This window comes from Vigna angularis, chromosome 4 (assembly GCF_016808095.1).
Source record: "Vigna angularis cultivar LongXiaoDou No.4 chromosome 4, ASM1680809v1, whole genome shotgun sequence".
NCBI lineage: Eukaryota > Viridiplantae > Streptophyta > Magnoliopsida > Fabales > Fabaceae > Vigna > Vigna angularis.
Genome location: NC_068973.1, coordinates 4004456 through 4024268, shown reverse-complemented (window position 1 = coordinate 4024268; position 19813 = coordinate 4004456). Strand labels below are relative to the sequence as shown.

At 30.6% G+C, this 19813-nt stretch overlaps 2 protein-coding genes across 2 annotated transcripts; both read right to left on the bottom strand.

Annotated features, from left to right (window-relative positions):
• Nucleotides 1–1317: 1317 nt before the first annotated feature.
• On the bottom strand, nt 1318–9027 carry LOC108330151 (uncharacterized). The gene is made up of 20 exons (XM_017564662.2): nt 8624–9027; nt 7328–7460; nt 6938–7245; nt 6663–6744; nt 6256–6589; nt 5894–5952; nt 5593–5682; nt 5087–5178; nt 4894–4992; nt 4728–4805; nt 4093–4177; nt 3935–3993; nt 3766–3835; nt 3319–3410; nt 3116–3178; nt 2793–2859; nt 2282–2491; nt 2008–2130; nt 1738–1893; nt 1318–1590 (listed from the first exon to the last, which is right to left on the bottom strand). Exons 1-20 carry the CDS (start codon nt 9025–9027, stop codon nt 1492–1494), a joined length of 2703 nt encoding a protein of 900 aa, XP_017420151.1. The 3' UTR covers nt 1318–1491.
• Nucleotides 9028–12934: 3907 nt separating this feature from the next.
• Nucleotides 12935–19141, bottom strand: LOC108331606 (aldehyde dehydrogenase family 7 member A1). The gene is made up of 14 exons (XM_052876332.1): nt 18961–19141; nt 18776–18862; nt 18490–18621; nt 17682–17754; nt 17493–17515; nt 17322–17385; nt 16597–16642; nt 14862–15042; nt 14306–14482; nt 14030–14198; nt 13732–13868; nt 13549–13646; nt 13289–13438; nt 12935–13185 (listed from the first exon to the last, which is right to left on the bottom strand). Exons 1-14 carry the CDS (start codon nt 19093–19095, stop codon nt 13131–13133), a joined length of 1527 nt encoding a protein of 508 aa, XP_052732292.1. The 5' UTR covers nt 19096–19141; the 3' UTR covers nt 12935–13130.
• Between the last annotated feature and the right edge of the window lie 672 nt (nt 19142–19813).

Genomic DNA, 19813 nt, shown 5'->3' with positions numbered 1-19813 from the left:
ATACTCCTTATTAGTAACAAAAGTCATACCTCATACCTTTATGTATAGTGGTTGTTTTGAGCTTTTACTTTTCTGCCTGACTAATCATGACACAATGATACATATGTACCTTAATCTGAATTAAGAGGTTGATTTTTCATTACCATTGTTAATTTGACCATGTGGTGCCTGGTCAGTCACACGGTTTAATCTTATCATGTTGTGATTGATCGATCATGTCGTAACTGTTCGACCACACTGTTTAATCTGACCATCCTCTAACCACTCAGCCCTGTTGTTTGGTTATGGTGATCAAGCACTGGTCGTTACCATTTTTAATGACCGTTTTGTAACTGATTGGTCCACAATGGGCTACAAAAAGAGCTCTCTGCCAAGAGTGATCGCTTTTAGAGGTTGACCTATAGTTCAGCCTAGAGGAACTTAGTCTTAGAGCTTGGAATAAAGGACATCCAACTTGCAAAAGTCGAAAGGCTAAGACCCTACAATAGAGGCTAGACGCTTGAGACGATAAAGATTCTTTTAAGAACTCTTCCTTAACTGACCTGTTGCGATTAGACCAGTGATCGAGGTTCTTTGCATAACTTTTCTTTGTCCGTCTCAATGCTCTATCAGCTGGGGTTTACATGAATGAACTCTTTCTTGACCAGTATCTTTATGTTTGTTCATATTTTTTTGAATAGATTTTTATAATATATGTAGAAAAATATATATTGATCTCAAAATTCTCTTAGCCATTTTGACACGATGACATGGCATCCTACATGGCATTTGTAATTGGATTTAGAATTTTTTTAGTCACGATGGAAATTTGGGCGCGGGGTTTCATTTGAATCAAACTTAAGCTTTTCTCTGTCATTCTTTCGTTTCATTCCTTCTTCCACTCTTTTCATTGCTTCAGTCCAATTTCATCGCACATTCTCTCCTTGTTGCGCCCCTATTGCTCTCGTTCTTCCATACACTCTTGGTGTAAGTTGAACCCCATTTTTTGTCATTCGTTAATGATATTTGTTTCTTTTTTGTTAAAGCATTTAAAGCGTTTCTTAAGCACTTGAAACATTAAATTATGATTGTGTATGGTGTCAAAAAGATATGATATGACTTAGTGTTTATTCGTTGTCTTCTTGTGCATTCTTTTATTTATAGGTGTCAAAAAAGATATGTAATGACTTGGTGAAATGAGCATACATCACTCGGGATGGGTCAGGAGCTTCCGAATTATGTGATTGTAGTCATTTTGGGTACGAATATACTTCATGACATTTTTTATACTTCTTTTGAGTATCATTTGACAATACTTCATTAGACATACAGTGAATCACACATCAAGACTCTTTCTACTAGAAGTAACTTAAAAAAAAATATATCAATACAAACAATTTAAAGAAAGATAAATCAAAACTCCGGTGATCAAAATCTCGTGACTTGTTAATAATCATATCAAATACTTGGCATACTCAAGATTCTGAAAGCAACCTCCCAAAAAGATTTTACCTAGGCATTGATGGAGTTGTATTGGAGTTTAATTTTCACTTCATCATAGCAAGCTTGAAGATCCCTGAACTCTTGTGTATCGGAGAAGCAGCTCTGAGCCTGAGCATATATACAAAGTAATAAATAAATCAAAAATACGTTTTACAGAATGGGCAAGACAAGCAAATAAAGTAGATTTAAACAGAATAATCGAGATTATGTTTTCAACCCTCCAACATCATGAAAAATTGTACTAAATTATCTTGCCTGTCTGATGACATTCTTCAAGTGCAGCTCAGCTGTAGACAGTTGTTTAATACTACCAGAAGCAGATGAAAACATGTCTACGTATACCTGGCAAAGATCCAAAGATGATTTTGCAAATTTTTTGAACCGATCTCGGTCCTTCCACGTATCACTTCCCTGAAACGATACAAATAGTAAAATAAAAATCATATCAATTGGTTAATTATGAAAACTATCATTAGGACAAACAACAACTGTATGAGATTTTATGGACCTTATCGTTGAACATACCTGGAGTGACCTAACTTGCTTTAAGAGGGCTTCAGAGCTCATCATGAGATCTCCATTAATTCTGTGCCATTTGGCATATAAGCCCCAGATATCAGATCCAAATCCACTCCCATGTTTAACTATCTGTAGCAGAGCATAAAATATTAAGCTTTTATTTAACTTGCAGAGCAAACAACATTGTTTGCACTCTACTTCCGGTTGAAGTGTGGAATTGGGGATTGTTCAACCACTTCATCATGCAGAGTTAAAGAATCTTGATAGAATTTAGTAATACCTGTTGTAAGACTTTGCCAAGTAAAACCAATAATTTTTCAGTTTCACGTGATCTTCCGGCAACAGATGCTCCACGTACTTCCATTTCATATTCTGCTCCAGAATCGACAATGCATAACTGTTCCACCTCCCCTGTGATTCTTTCCAATAATTCACTATCTACTCTCTTATAATTGGTGATGTCCAAAACCATCTGTACACCTTTCAGAGCCTAAAAGAATTTATCAAACAGGATGGATGATCAAGGAAGAACCAAAAGAAATTATAATTTTCCTACAGTTTTTATTTATTACACTTGAAATATATTTACTGTCCATTTATCATATACACTTTGAAAATTAAAAACGTATAGCAAAGCCTCTGAAAGTGGCTTATGAATATAAACATATTTTTAATAAGCTAAAAAAATGAGTAGAAGGGTCAACCAGTGAAAAAGGTTCAGTAAATTTAAAAAGACTAAAACTGCATAAAAACATGTTTGATCAAAGGAGGATAAACCAAAAACAGCATACCTGACTGATATTGCCAATTTCGAGAGCAATATGGCTATAGTTCTCCCATAATTGCCAGCTGTTCCGTCTGTTACCAAGAATCGTTATGTTACTACTATGCAAAGACTGTTAACTATCGAATGGTTAAGAACCAGTACAAATGTTGTGTGTATGCAAGCATATGCTCATATTAATGACGCAAAGGAAGTTTAATAACAGGGATAAACATAAAAATTGAGTTTCAACAAGGTTTCTTGAAATTATTATGAAGCAATAAAAATTGTATGTATTTGAGACTTTCAGCATATGAAAAGGAAATTTAATGAAAGGGACGTATACGAAACTTGAATTTCAAGGCTTCTTTAGATGCAATTAAGGCCTCCTTGCCCTTTCTTTTCATCGCGTGCCTGCATGTCAGGTAAAATATAAGTAAAAGCTAGAACCAAAATTAAACGTGAGAGGTTTCGAAGAAAAGAGAGCTTATGCACTGAAACAAACTAAGATCTTTACTATTTTTGAATACTACAAGAAAGAAAGAACTCCTTACAAGCTTGCGAAGTAAGTCCAAGCTTTCTCATTTTCAGGATCAAGTTGAATTACGCGAGTAAACGCATCAAGAGCCTTTCCTGTATCTTGAGCCTGTAAAATCTTGGCAGTCAGTTTCACATACTAAATGATGAGATAGTGAAAGAAAAATAAGAGGGACAAGTCTACACGGGCATGGTTATTATAAAAAACAGGTGATAATATGTGCATAATTAAAGAAGTAGCTTTTCCAGAAAGAAACTATCTGAAACTTTGAACTTTATACATTAAAAACGCACTCATCTACCCTATTCAGTTCATCAACGCTGGCCTAAAATTTATATATCGTTTCCATTCAACAATAGCAATGTAGGGACTCATCTACCCTACATGAAGTTGTACCCTTTTCTAGTAAAATAATTGTTCACTGTAATGAAATCTAACGCCGAGAAAGTAAAATGTTAATAACCTTCACTGCAGCAGTTCCAAGTTTAAACCAATCATCTGGGTCCATTGAGTTCACTGCAAGTGCAGACTCCCTAAGTTTGGTCAACAAAAATTGTATTAACGATAACAATAACACATGTCATGCATGCATTAACGATAAAGGCAATGATGATAGAAAGTTATATACACACCACAACAATATAGATTTGTTGTAGTCTCCTCTTTTGTATGCACTTTGAGCCATAGAACGCTATCAGTAAGAGAAAAACAACTTCTGTAATATTATAAAAGCAGATATATGGAAGGCAAAAGAACACCTGTACAAACACGAATACATGCACAGACACACCTTTGCTCTAGAAGACCTATTGTTTGAAACTTCCAGAGCTTTCTCAAAGCATGCATCATTATCTGTAAGGTCACCCAGGGAACACCTGGAAAATTTTTACCCACTGAGTTAAAAAGAATATATAAAATAATGTTATATAGTCTTCCTATTTCATAATTTATCAGATATACTTTATGTTAGCATGTCATCCATCACGGTTCGATCTTGGATAATAACTGAGTAGATAGAAAAATAAAATAAAAATATGACTACAGTTGTCCTCGGTGAAAAGCTTCTTGCTTAACAAAACGGAGAGCCTATCACAAAAATGATAGGTGGTCATCTTTGACTGGAATGCTTAATATTCGAGTATTTTATTAACTTCATTACTTATATAAAAGAAAAAAAAAAGTCTTTATGAATTTATTAGTGAAAAAAAGATATATTTAGATATTAATTTAGAAACTAACTTTTTAATTAAAAATCAATTACTTTATAACAAAAATTTTGATAATTAATATTAATGATTAAAAACAATGTATAATAAAAATTATTTTAATTATTAATTGAGAGACTAATTATAATTTTTTTAAACTATTTTAATAATTAATCACGCAATTATTAGAATGGAAAAATAAGCAATCCATGTAACGTACCATAATATGGGGTCATTTGGTGTTTCCGAAAGACGCTTCCTGATGAGCTCAACAGCGGCTGCTTTCTTCCCCAAGAAACTGTTTTCCAAATCAAACATCAAGTGAACGTCAATGACAACGAAAGGTGAATGTGATGGTTTATTCATTTAAGGTTTTATTATAATACCTGAAACAGTCTTTTAGTTTATACCATAATTCTAATTCTACAAACTTCTGCGCTGCCTCTCCTTTCAAACCGCAATCTGACAAAAGTTCCCCATATTCCCTGAAAAAGAAAAAAGGCAATACCATTGTTTAAGAATTGTCTCATTTTTATGAAGCTAAAATACATAAAAGACTTAGAAAGGAAAGGTTTTTACATCTGCAATGCAGGAATACTTGGCATATAAACAGCATAAATAAAAGCAATTCTATCAGCTATTGCTGGAGAAGGTTCATAAATATGTTTAACCTGTAAATAACATAGTACAATTTTATCAGGTACAGTGTACAAATCATACAACCACTCATTATAGCCAGATTAAATGTATACATGTATGTTGATTGTACATAAAAAAATTTAAATATATTTCATATAATATAATAAATTTCATCGTGTGTAATTACGGATACATTCAGTTTTAATCTGAAATATCAAACTTATCATCCCAAAGACAATGGTTTATAATGGATGTAGTTATGGACCTATAAGGAGATAAATAAATTTATTTCTTATTGTAATTCTCATATATTTAAATTTGAAAAATTACTATTAAAACAGGGTTTTCTTAAAAAAAATCTGAAATTGCACTACTTCTGTTTTTTAGTTCAATTAGAAACATATTGTAATTCCAAAGTCAACGTGCTAACGCAAAACAACACATACCAAGTTATCCATCATCTGTAAGGCACGCTCCTTAGTTCGGCAACGAGATGACTCCCATCGAATACGTAAAAGATCCGATAAACACCTGATCTATAGCGTAATACAAATAATCAAATAATGCTTACAATACAAATTGATATTTTGAAAAATAATATTGTGAAAAAAAAAACTATATAATAACAACTCAATTGTAATAATATAATAATATAAAATGTAGTTGCATATTTAAATACAAATAGGTTGTACAGAAAAGACTACATTTTTAAAGTATAAGCTCCGGTGTAGAATTTTGTCTACTTACAGTAAAGTAAGAGAAGTTCTGGGAATCAATTGCTTCAATGTAAGGTGCCGTATCCCATACTGAAACCAAGTCACAAAACACCAAATGAAAACTTGTTCAGAGACATTTTTTTTTTACCTTTTCCTTCTCGGGAAAATAAGAGGCTTTTTAAAAAATTTAAATAGATCTAAGCAAAAGACGGGGGATTAAACTAACTTGAAATAGTTTAGAAACATGAAATACAATTTCACAGACAAGATTGAATCAAGGTAAAACAAAATAAGACCACGTAAGTCCATAGCAGAGCAGAGGTAGCTTCAAAAAGAGACTTATATCTTTATTAAGTATGCATTTGCATGAATGTAGAAATTCAAGTAACTTACACTGCAAGTCATCGCGTGGGGAGCTCTTCTCAACCAAAAGGCAAAATGCCAGAATTACAGCTTGTTGAATTGCTGTCAAATTAGGAGTAACATGGCCAACGTTTTCTATGCTTTGAGATGGAGATCTAATTCTAGAGTCATCGTTGTTTTCTAACAACTTGGGTATTCTAAGTGCAGGTGCTTCAGAGGTTTCATGCTGATTCATATTCCAATCATCTTCACCTTTGTTGGAATCACATGTTTGGATACCGGTACTCGTTAAGGGACAGTTTTCATCCACATTATTTGATGTACATGTGTTGGTAAGAAGTACCCTCTGTGCCTTTGGTTCCGCCTAAGCAGATCCCGGAATTAGATAAGTTTCGTGAAACATGTTATTGATCATGCAGTAGGTTTAGTAGGTTTACCTGGTGTTCAGTACGGAAACCAAGTACCCCAGTGACTGAAAGCTGAAGCCCAGCTGCCATCTCAGCTGATTTAAAATGCATCCTGATACAATACATGCCCAAGGTAATATTCATCATAAAATATACCACAGGTATAAACTATCACGCCTCACTTGGTGAAATTTCTTTTTATTCTTGGATATTTCAACGATATAAATCATATACGTGCATGGTAAGAAACATATCACTAGGACAATTCGTGGCTCTAGCCTGCTGATAGCAATTAATCTAATTACCTGCAAGAGTCAACCCGTCCATATACATATTCAATAATGCCAGCCTCCAAATGAATCACAGAGATCATGCCGGAGCTCTCTCCATCGTGTAAACCATCCTGCCAATAACTCTCAACTTGTTCGCGAGAACCAAACATCTGCAAAGCTTCACCCATATACACATGCAAGAGATCAGACAAGGAAGAACACCGCTCATCCAAAATCCTCTGTTGAACAAGCAAAACCCGCGCAAGCCACCATGGAAGGCTTTTCATCTCACTACCTAAATCCTTCACCCGCATAAGCAACATCTTCGCAAAAACTATATACTACAAACACAACAACACTAAGTAAGAATTTCTATTAAACATAGCCTAATTGATTCAAATTCAATGTACGACGTAGATGTACCTGAAGATTGGAGAACTTTCCGACCAAGTCAGAACCAGAAGACATAAGCTGATTCCGAGCCCAATTGTCCCGTCCTTCGTCGTCACCATCCAAACCCAGAGGACATTTCGGTAGCTCTACCCCTTCCAACGGCCTGCACTAGCAACACTTTCATTCCAAATTAAAAATATATAATAAAAATGAGAGGTAGACAAAATGAACTGTATGCTAAGAACTACACAGAACCAAAAATTATTTTGCATCTGAAAATTGGTTTAGACAAAGTGAACTGTTTTTGTATCAAACTAAAACTTCCCTGAAGTGAAATGTTGTATATCTTAAATGTTCTGAATTGCAATATTTTCTAATTAAAAAAAGTTGATATAACTTTAAATCTAACAATGTAATCACCTTTTATATAAAAATGAATTTTAAATATTTTAAATCTAATTTTAAAATTGTTATAATTTTTTTTTTCAAATTTTAAATTTTATAAAAGTCAAAAATGTTTTTTAAAACCATGGGAGTTAACTTTTTTTTAATTAAATTTGTACTTTAACATTTCAGATTAATTATTTAAAAATTATTATAAATTCATTCTTAAAATATTAAGAAATAATACAAATGCCTTTTTCAAAGTAATAATAATTGGGCTTACCTAATTAAATTGATCTTTACTACTTTTTTTTTATCATTTGAAAACGGTTATAAATAACTTTTAAATTAATAGAAGTTGAATTAATACAAATAGTTATTGATTATTAATTTGAAAATATAAAAATCCTAAAATTTGATTCTCATATTAACTATAGTTTAATTTAATAATATAAATTTGTTTATACATTATTTTATATAGATCAAAAACCGAGTCTTAAAAAAATATTTCTCTTTTTGGGCGATACAAAATATTTTTTTTACACTTATTCCAGTTTAATAAAGAAGTTAGAGAAATTTTAAAATTCTTTTTATTTGCTTATTTTAAAGGGAAAAAAAAAGTCACCATAAAATTTTATCTGTACTTATATATATAATATATATAATCTGAAAGATAACAACGACAGTATTTCAAATTTTAGTATTTGAAAAGCATCTCCGATATTTCTTACTTTTTTTGTTATTTTGTATTTAAGCAAACAAAAGTGTGTTTTTGTTATAACCACAATTTGTTTTGGTTATCGGATGTTTTACTATTTGAAGCAATTAAGTATAATTTAATTTTCAATAAAAAATAGTTTAATTTTTACAGTATATTATATTATAGATAATCTATAATTTAGTACAATTAGATTAATTATGCTAAAAATAAATTCCAATTACCCGATGAAGTTGGCTTGAGTGAACCCTAGAAACGCGGCAACTGCGATGCACGTGACAAGCATGTTCCTACGTTGCTGTTCAACGTGATTGGCTGCAGTGGTGATGAAGCACTCGGCGCGATCAACCAACAAAGAATAGAGTTTACCGGGATCACTGAGTGACGGTGATTCAAGGTCAGCGAGTTGGAAAACAAGGTGGGAGGAAGATTGGGAGGTGAGTGCTTGAATATAATTGCCACACTGAATCAAATTCAAGAGATGGTTAATGGAATCATCCAAAGAATCACGTTTCTGCAAGACGCAACGTTGTTGCGGTTGCTCAGAATTGAGTGTGCAACGATTGAGACGAAGTTCATAGCCGCGAATTGCAACTGTTTCTCCGGCTTCGAGTACACTCATATCCATTCTCTGTTACTCTAACAATTCTTGCTCTGGCAACAAAATTTGATTCTCTCAATGGAATGAGGTACTTTTTAACGAGAGAATGAGTTTCCTCGTTCAAAATATGATTTCGAAGAATAAGATACTTTTCAATTATATTTAATAGGTTTTTAAATTTTAATTTGTTGATTATTATAATAATTTAATTGAATTACATTTAGGTAAAGATTCATTAATAATATAATACATTATTATTTGATTATTAAATGTTCGGATTCTCTAAAACCAATACAGTATATTTATTACATAAATTTAAATTTATTAAAATATAATTAAAATTGAATATAAATATTTTATTATTTTTATTATAAATATATATCTAAATTTTTTATTTAGTTTTATTTTATAAAATTTATCATACAATTATTTCAAACAATATATAACAACTGAACTAATTAAAATAGAAAATATAAATCCAAATGAAATATCCATTCACGAAAATTAAATAAATTGTACAAACGTAAAACATAAATGAGTTAACAAATTAGAAATCCACAATATATGTAGAAAATATTATTTTTGTAAAATAACTATATTTAGATATATAAATATAAATAAGTAATTATAATAATTGAATGACTTTAAGTGTTATTTTCTTCATTATTTTCTTAATAAAAGAGGGAAAAAAACTTAAATTATAATTAAATAGATTATAGACAGAATAAAATAAATACTAATCTTAAAACAAACAATATATATATATATATATATATATATATATATTTAAAGGTTTTTTTCATCATATTGTTTAATTAGTTATTAATACTTATTCATAAGAAAGTTTATTTAGATATAATGGATACATTTATTTCTAAAGGATAATATTGTAGGGAAAGTAAGACTTAATTTTGTTATTATAATCAATTTTACGTTTAAAATTAAATACATAACCTTATTTTAGTAATTATCCCAAATACCCTCTAATTATAAATTAATGTTCTTGTCACGTATCAATATATAACATATTTTTGTTAAAAAGAGAAAATTTATCTTTTAATTTTTTTTCATAAAGCGAGAGCCATTGTAATTAATTAAAATTAATTTAATTTGTAAATTTAAAGAAAAGATATTTCTTTTTCATATATTCAGCCTCTCTCTTTACATCTTCAAAGTAAAACAAAATATACAAACAAATAAAAAAACAAAAAAAAATTATTAATTAATTCGAAAGTTTTGTGAAAACTATAAAAAACAAGAAAACAAAAAAAATTAAATAAAAATTCTTTAATCGAGAATAAGAGTTCAACCATTTTCAAAAACAGATTTTTGAAAATTGATTAAGGAATTTATTTTAACCTATTTTCGAAATTCAATTAATACTTCACCGTTTTTTGAAAACAGATTAAGATTTTAACGCCTTTTTAACATATTTTTTAAAATTTTGCTTTTTAATTTGAAATTTAATAAATGTTTAATTAATGTCATATTTTTATATAATTTAGTATCAATTAATATTTTAATATATAAAATATTATTAATTAAATTAAAACAAGTAAAACACATTAAAAAAATTAAAAATTAAAAATTAAAAAAATTAAAAATTAAAAAAATTAAAAAGTTATGTTAATACGGTTTGAATGGATTCCCTCATCTATGGGATTCGATAAGTAGTGTATGTAACCTACTTTTTTCACGTCTCAGAAGAGCTGATTCTATGCATTTTCATACATTATTACTAGGGATAAAAATGTCTTTTCATTATAATCACCCTCAAATCTCTCTTATTAACTTAGAATGAAAATTTTCTATATCCCACAAATCTATCAAATTTGAACAGAGTGAAAACACAATTAGCAAGCAATTCTTTTATAAAAACATTCAAAAAATAAGAACTGTTTGAGTAGAATATACTTTAAATGATTATAATATAATGAATTTTAAATTTAATTCAATATTAAAAAATTAATTTATAATAAAATTTGTATCATATTTATAAAATCAATGTACATGTCTGATGAAGAGTAAAAAAAATGAAATGAATAAGAATGATACATAAAGTAATAGAATTAAAGATAAAACGTGAAATTGAAAATAAAATTTGAGATAAAAAAAAATTAATATGTACTCGTGAGATAACACTAAGCACAAGGCCTAATATGCAAAAACCAGAAAGAGAAACACATTACAAATAATTTTCTATAACACCAGTTTTCATTGTTATAGAAGTGAGATACTATATAATGACGATTTTTAAAAATAATCTGTAGATTATTTTAAAAGACTAAAACATTTTATTAATTTTTTTAAAATTATGAAATAAAAAAAAAGACTAAAATAACATATATCAATTATTAAAAATAGTTAGAATTATACTTTTGTTAACCTAAACAATTTATCTATATTTATACATAAAGTGATTTATCTTTTTTATCCATATTTAGTTTCTAATTTTACGCTTTAAATAATTTTTTAATTAAAATAATTATATTATTAATCAAATATTTTATCTTTTAAGTAACTGTTTTTTCTAATTTAATATTTTTTAATTATAAAATTACTTAAAAAATAAATAAAAATTAATTGCAATAAATTATAAAAATTATTTATATTTAATTTTATAATTATAATAATAATGTCTTTTTTTATTTTTTTTATTATCATAAAAAAATTAAACACATGTATTTTCACTAATATATAAAAAATAGATCCAAATTGATTGAAGATATTTTAAAAGTAGTATGTTCATTTCAGCTTTTAACATACATGAAACAACATTAAACTGAGAAGAATAAAGCAAAATTTAGAAAATAATCCAATCAAGAATATGGTAATTTTGATATAATTAACACAGTGAAGTAAATAATCTATTAGGCGAGCCTCTACTTATTTTATGCTTTCAATCAATATAAAATTTATCTAAGTTAGACTTATTTTATGGTTTCTACTCCCTTTCATTCATAATAAATAAAATGAAAGCGTGTAAACATTTCAACAAAAATGTTTGGGTTTCCAATGAGTTATTTTACGTGAAAAAGGTTTATCTAAAATACATTAAATTAAATTTGCATATTCACCATGCGTATATAATTTAAATTAAATTATTGGACAAATATATTTAAATATAGTAATTTCACCAAGTAAATAATAACTTACAAAATAATCAAATTAAATTAAATTAATAGACAAATATATTTAAATATAGAATAGTGACCAAGTGATTAATTAATAGCATACAAACTAATTAAATTAAATTATTAGAGAAACATATTTAAATAAAGTCATTTCACCATTTAATTAATAACATGCAAAGTAATTAAATAAAAATAATAGAAAAACATATTTCAATATAGCATATTAGCGAAGTAATTAATACCATGCGAAGAAATTAAATTAAAAGACAGAAATTTTGCGAAGAAATTAAATTAAATTAATAGACAAAGAAATCAATTTGTTTAAAATGAATTTTGAAACAAATGAAGAGAAAGCGAATACAAAATCCTTAATTTTAAAGTTACGTAACAGAGTTAAAATCAGAAGTCAAATATCATTATCTTAAATTTAATTTTATTCCTGTACGTAAGTTATGGGTGAATCTTACCAAACTCTTAAATGTGGAAATATTTTGCTCATAAATTTTGGTCAAATACGAAAGTTATTGTTGAATCTTAAGAAAAAGGTTGATGTTAAATCTTAAGAAAACTGTTAGAACAAAATCAAAGTAGACATCAGTACACAAAAAGAAAGTAGGGGATTTGTGTTTAACTTCATAATTGTTTTTCTGTCTTCATAAATTCTACCTCACCAGACATTGAATCTCTGTGGTGCACTCCCAAATGACATCATTTTGTTAACTATAAAATCTAAAATAAAAATTTGCATAAATTAAATACAAAAATGTGATATTTTCAAAGACCAAAATCTGCTTTGCTCATATTTAAACGTCAGATACTTTATTTGGAAATAAGATTTAATTGCCATTTATTTAAGTCTAATACATTGAAGCTGTCATGTTCAAGGTTCAAACAACACTTTGAGCCAAAGTCAACCAGACTAACATGTGTGATAGAACTTGTCTCTTCTGGCTGCAAAATTGCATTTGTTCATCCTCATGTTACAAGGGTGGCTGTCTAGCCAAAGTTAATTCCCTGAGCCAACGGCAGTTCACTTCCATAGTTGATGGTACTGTCAAGGATATGCACAGAAGAAGATGAAGAAGAAGATATATTCACCATTAACAGAGCTTGTAACCAAGGAATGCAATATCATAAATTCAACTAGAACTTACCATGTAGAACGACGCATGTATTGCTTCCATGAGTCACTTCCTGCTTCACGACCACCACCAGTTGCCTTTTCCCCACCAAAGGCACCACCAATCTCAGCTCCATTTGTAGGTATATTTGCATTCACTATACCACAATCACTACCTCGTGGCCTGCACCATATTCACATCCATGAACAAGTGAAATCAATTATCTTTAGAGTTGTTGTAGCCAGTACTAAATCCTTGTTAGAATTACAGCAGAGTAGTTTATAAGTACTTACCCGATCCATTTGAATATAGTTCCAGGTCTTTGTGTAAAGATTGAACTACTTAATCCTTGAGGTACAGAATTGTTCAAGGCAATTGCTTCTTCCAGAGTCTAAGTAGAAAATAGTGAAGTTCAATCGTAAAACTAAAGTCCAAAAGAAATAGTAAAATGAAAGAAGATATAGAATATACGCTACCTGAAATTTCATGACATAAAGAACTGGAGCAAACAATTCTTCTTTAACTACAGGAGCATCTGGAGAAATCTCAACAATTGTTGGTTGTACAAAATTTCCTTCTGACTCTAATACAGATCCACCTGTTAAGATCTTCCCTCCCTGATAATCAGAGATTCAGAGTATCAAGTACATTATCTCCACAGAGAATACAAGCATTCAATCTGTTTTATATAGCATATCCTACTTTGCATAATTACAGACAAGAAGGTTACATCACCTTAATATTTAACTCAACTAGAAAAGAGTAACATGAAACATGCCTGGGATTTTATGACTGAAATACCCTTCTGAAAGTTTTCCACGGAAGTACGAGTATGCAATGGCCCAACTAGAGTCCCCTTCTCCAAGGGGTTCCCTATCTTGACTTGTTTGTAGAGTCCAACAAGTTGTTCTAGTACATTTGTGTAAATACTCTCGTGCAAAAACTGCAGCACAAGAAGTTGAATTAGAAAATAGATATATCTTATAAAATCACACATGACTTGCATTGCAATTATGAATTTAATCTTTTAAATTGGTTCTAATCTAATACCAGTCTCCGGCAGGTTGTACACCGCTGACCAGCAGTACCCACAGCAGCAAACAAAATAGAACGAACAGCCAATTTAATGTCTGCATCATCCATGACTATTATTGCATTGTTTCCACTTAATTCAAGCAAGCACTTGCCAAATCTCTCATTCACTGTTTGCTGGACCATCAAGCCAACCTATATAACAGGGAAAACATCATTATGAACTCAACACCATAAGATCGTAATCTACAACTCATTCTGAAGAAAGTTAACAATTCAGAGTTTCTACTTTAGTTATTTAATAGGGAGGAAGGGCAACATACATGATTACACAGTACATGAAACATGGAAGTAGTTGCACCAAAGGGGTAATGATTTAGCATGTTAGATATCAGATATGTTCATAGACAGACTACAATAAGACTAGAGTACTAAGGGCAACTAAACTGAGCATCATTTAGGTGACATGTACATCTTTGGACTCACAAACAGAAATTTATACATCCTATTCAATTACTTTAATTATGCTTGGCTGTTTAAAACATTATGCCCAACTACTAAGTACATAAAGTACCTTTGTACTTCCAGTAAATGAAACCAGGGGAATGCGTGTGTCTTTTGCTATTGCCTGACCAATGTCAGCACCTCCACAGAAAGATGTGAAAATTGCACCGGGTAAGTTGTTCTTCTCAAGAACTTCAGCTACAAGCTTTGTCACAGCAATAGTTATCAAAGGAGTCGTTGGAGCACCCTTCCTTTAATGTATGTGGTAATCAGAAAAACATAAATATTAAGATAACACAAAAAACAAATAAAAAAATTTGAACACTCGATAATCTGACAAGTGAATACACATATACATACAAAATCCATACAGATCTGCATAACTGGCAAAAACAAAGATATTTTGATGATCTTTTATGATAGACTTTCTTTACTGACTTTGTCTGTGTATATTATATGAACATTTTTTTGGGGGATGGGGCTGAATGGGTAGGCAAACCATAGATATAAGCAAGCAGCCATTATGAAGATATATTAGAACTCAAGGACAACTGAACTCCTGATAAGGACCTAGACCTAGTGTCTCCAAAGTTTATCTAAGAACCCAACAAAAAAAAAAGTAGAATAGTACCGTAGGTCTCAGTTCCAAATAAATAAAGACCAAAAAATGTTCAAACCCAGGCATCATTTATGGGCTATTTTTAACTGCCCAACTGTACACACAGAACTGCAAATGAACTTGCAATTTTACATGAATGTGAATGAGTTTTCTCAAGTTCACACAGGATCTCCCAAAAACAAGTTTGCAAACGTATTAACCTGTTTCTTGGATCCATGATCGTAAACACATGAATTTTACAAGTTGGCTTGTGAGTTTGATAACCATTGAGTATTGTGGGGACATAAGAGAATAGATGGAGTTCAGCGGAGCAGTAACAGGATCGGGAAAATTAGTTATGACTTGAGAGAGTTAGGCACTCCTAAATTGTCCAGAAGTTGTATTTCTTTCTGCAATTTCTAAAACTAATTATTATTCCAGGATTTGATATTGCACTGATCTTGGGTGGAACTTTCCCATATCTTATACAAGTATGGTCTCCGATTTTACCTCGTTTATTGGTATCTATCAGTTATAAAAATATGTAGCACTTGAACATTACCATTTCATGAAAACGATAAAAACCACCACCATCAAGCCTTAACCTACTAGGAGGGAAAGGCTTCATGCATTGATGTCATGGGGAGTTTTTCCACAACTTGAAAATTAAAATACTGGAAGTGAGAGAAGTTGAAGGGCATATTATATCTTAAAATCCCATTCAGCAACAACATTGCCACCTAAGATATATTCCCTTAATACAAATGAATTAGGTTAGAGATAAGAGGTGGATTTTCATAACAAAATGTTTAGTTACCCAAAAGCCTAAAAGTCAAGGAAAATGTTCACCATATCCCTGTTTCTGGCCAATCATTCTAATTTTGTACCAATGAAATACATACAGCTAAACCGTAATGCATCAAGAACCGAAGTATTGGATTAATAGAGTTGAGAATTTAACTGAAATACAGGGTCCTATGAATGTTCAAGTCTCAAAGCATATGGTGAAACACAACCAGGCAAAATTGTCGGGAATTCTACATATACCATTATTCCGACAAATTATAAGAGTCAATTATGACAAGAAAATAGAGAAGAAAATTACAGTACAATTCATGAAATATTAACAAAACAATCATGATCTGACATAAAATGGCCAGTTCAGCAATCTCATAAAATATATAGACAGATAGAAAGGTAGACTTACCACACAACACAGTTGCCACAGACCAACGCAATGCAAGCATTCCATCCTGAGGCACAAGGGAAATTAACATGTTTTTTATTACAATAAAAATATTAAAAATTCAGAGGATAGAAAGTGGGCATTCCATCCTGAGGCACAAGACAAATGAAAATCTTTTCATTACAATTAAAAACTTTAAAATCAGGGAATAGAAAATGGATTGTATAATTAGATAGAAAAACTTCAAGAAAGCTGACCGCTCATATATGTCAGCATCCATCTATTTATTTAAAGTAGGGTCGGTAACACTAGGGTAGCATGTTTTACACAAAGATTCAATGTTGCAATCCCTAATCTGAATACTTTTTTAATTATAGCAGGGGCGGCTAAATATTAAGAAAAGGCTAAAACATATCATCAAATGGAAATGCACAATATAAGGACAGATATACTGTAAAGTGATCCAAAATGGAGATGAATTGGATAATAAGAAGGTTAATTAATTGGTGATATTGCCCTTTTATCAAAAAGATAGTTCACACTCAAACAATCCAGTTGATTAGAAATAAAGATAACTCCTGGACACAACAGATTTACAATCAGATGAAGCTTTAAATACTTGCCACAAGGACAGTGAATGAATGCAGTAACGCGTTCAATCTGATTATATGTAACATTGAACTGATATACAAGATCCAAAGGAATTTGTTGCCGTGTGCATTAAAACAGACTGAGAAAAAACATACCTAGAACCGCGCATGGAAAGTTGAAAGCGGTGATTACACCAACTATTCCTAGGGGGTTCCATACCTGTGGTGTAAAATCATGTGTCTCTGTTAATATCATCGCACCTACTAATTATTATAGTTATAAATGGGCATAAAAACTTGCAAAATAATTATACTTCAAATACGCACCTCAAACATCATGTGATCTGGACCTGTTAAAAGACAAGTAGAAGAAAACAACAAATCAAAATTGGGATTTCTTCTCGAGAAATCAGTATCAAAACAAAAGTCCTGAGCTACAACTTATTTTAAACAATGTAACCAGAAAGGATTATAAAGAAAAGATGATCAATTAATTTAGGTACACAACAATCTTACGTTCAGATGGTATTATTGATCCATTCAATTGTCGGCTTAGCCCAACAGCGTAATCACACATATCAATAATTTCCTGTAATGGGTAGCAAGATCACAAAGTACATCATATAAAAATGGTACATGAAGAATCTTTCACATAGTAATTTTCTCATTAATATGGTGTGAGTGATTAATTTGGCTCTGTGCATAGTTAAGAAAGGCACTAAAATGCTTTGAATGCCGCTTGCCTATTCGCACACCAAATATTTATGGGAAACTGCCAACCGCAAAAGTAAAGCAACTTGGAAAAACCAACATAGGGAATAAGCCAAGAAGATGAAGTGAATAATTATCATAAGCAATCTACTAAAAACTAAATAAAAAAAAATATTTTGGCGTAGAAATTAGGATATATTCTAAGAAACCCCTCAATTAGGAAAAAAAATGTAAATGTAGTTAGATGGGTGTAGCTGCTCGGGAAGACCACATGAAAACAAAATTAAAAATAAGTATCAAATGTTTGCCATTTCTGATAACATTTGCGAGACGAATAGCTAGATAATAAGCTATAGGGCATATCAATTCATCAGAACAACATAAATTAGAATGTCCCTGAATACATCAGACTGTTCTGGTCAGACATAGCCGAACACCGTTACTTATCTTTTTCATTAGTTGACATTAAAGAAGTTTGGAGTCTCATACACAATCTAAACTCTGATTTCTACGTAAGTTTGGAGTATCATACACAATCTAAACTCTGATTTCTAAGTTGTAAAACTTGACAAAAACGCCACAAAATATTGCAGAACAGAGATAACTGTGATACCTGAACTTCCCCAATTCCTTCTGCAAGAATCTTTCCCATCTCAAGAGACACCAGCCTACCCAGAGGATCCAATTTGGCCCTCAAAGCTTCACCAATCTGTCTCACAATCTCACCCCTCTTTGGTGCCGGAATCTGCAACAACATTACAATAATATCCTCAATTCATTTCCAATATAAGGTAAATTCCGTACTTGCTGGAAACTCCACCATGTAACTGAAACAAAACTTAATACACCCCCCAAATACATAAGTAAACAACTTTGTTTAAATGAAAAAAAAAAATCACCGTCATCCATGTCTTTGCTGCTTCACTGCAAGCTTGCAAACCCTCCTCATAATCTTGCAAAGTAGCTTCAGTCACTTCAGCTATGGTCTATTTTCAAATCACCATCAAACACGCGACAGTGAAAAAAAAAAGGCTGAAGAATAAAAGCAAACAAAAACTACCATCTAAATAATGAGAAAGTGAACCTGATTGTTAGAAGGGTTAACAGACGTGACAGAGGAACCAGAGGCTTTCCATTGGCCATTAACATAAGAGCCAATATTGGAGGAAGCCAACCCGATCTCCTTGAAAAAGTCGAAGCTCTTGCTTTCAGAACCCATTTTCTTGCAAAGAGAAGATGAAGAAAAAAGTGATTGAGAAAGTGGTGGAAGAGATAGTTTATTTATAGAGACTGTGGCTCTTCCTCATACGGTGATGACAGGGACAGACACGTACGTGGATTGTTATGGCCATTTTTTGTACAAAGCTCGCATTTTGAGAGATGACGTGGCATCAAAGCATATGTTAGGTTAAACGATAAGATCTAAGTTAATCATGTGATACGCCAAATCCCTGTGTTGTCGTTTCCCACCCTAGAGGAATATCAATGTAAGATTTAATAGTTTAGCTTGATTAAATTCTCATTGTATTATTAGTATCAATAAAATAATATATGAAACATAATGTTTTAACTTAACAATGTTTATTTAAAATTTAAATAATGTTTAATTAAGATTTAAGTAATTTATAAATTTAGAGATTTTGAATTGAACTTTTATTAAAAGTTATTCTTATATTATATGTTTAAAATACATTTTTATCTTTTTATTTTTGTTTAACTATTTTGTATGCCTTTTATCAATAATTAATTAATTTTTTACTTCTATCTTTAATTTATCAACTAATTTTATCTTTTTTATTTTTTTAAAGTTGTTTTTATAATATGTAATTACAAGTTTAAGGACAATTTTAAAAAGTATTTAAAATTAAAAATTGATTTATATATAAAATTTGATTATTTTAATAATAAAGTTTAAACTATAAATAAAAAAATTAACT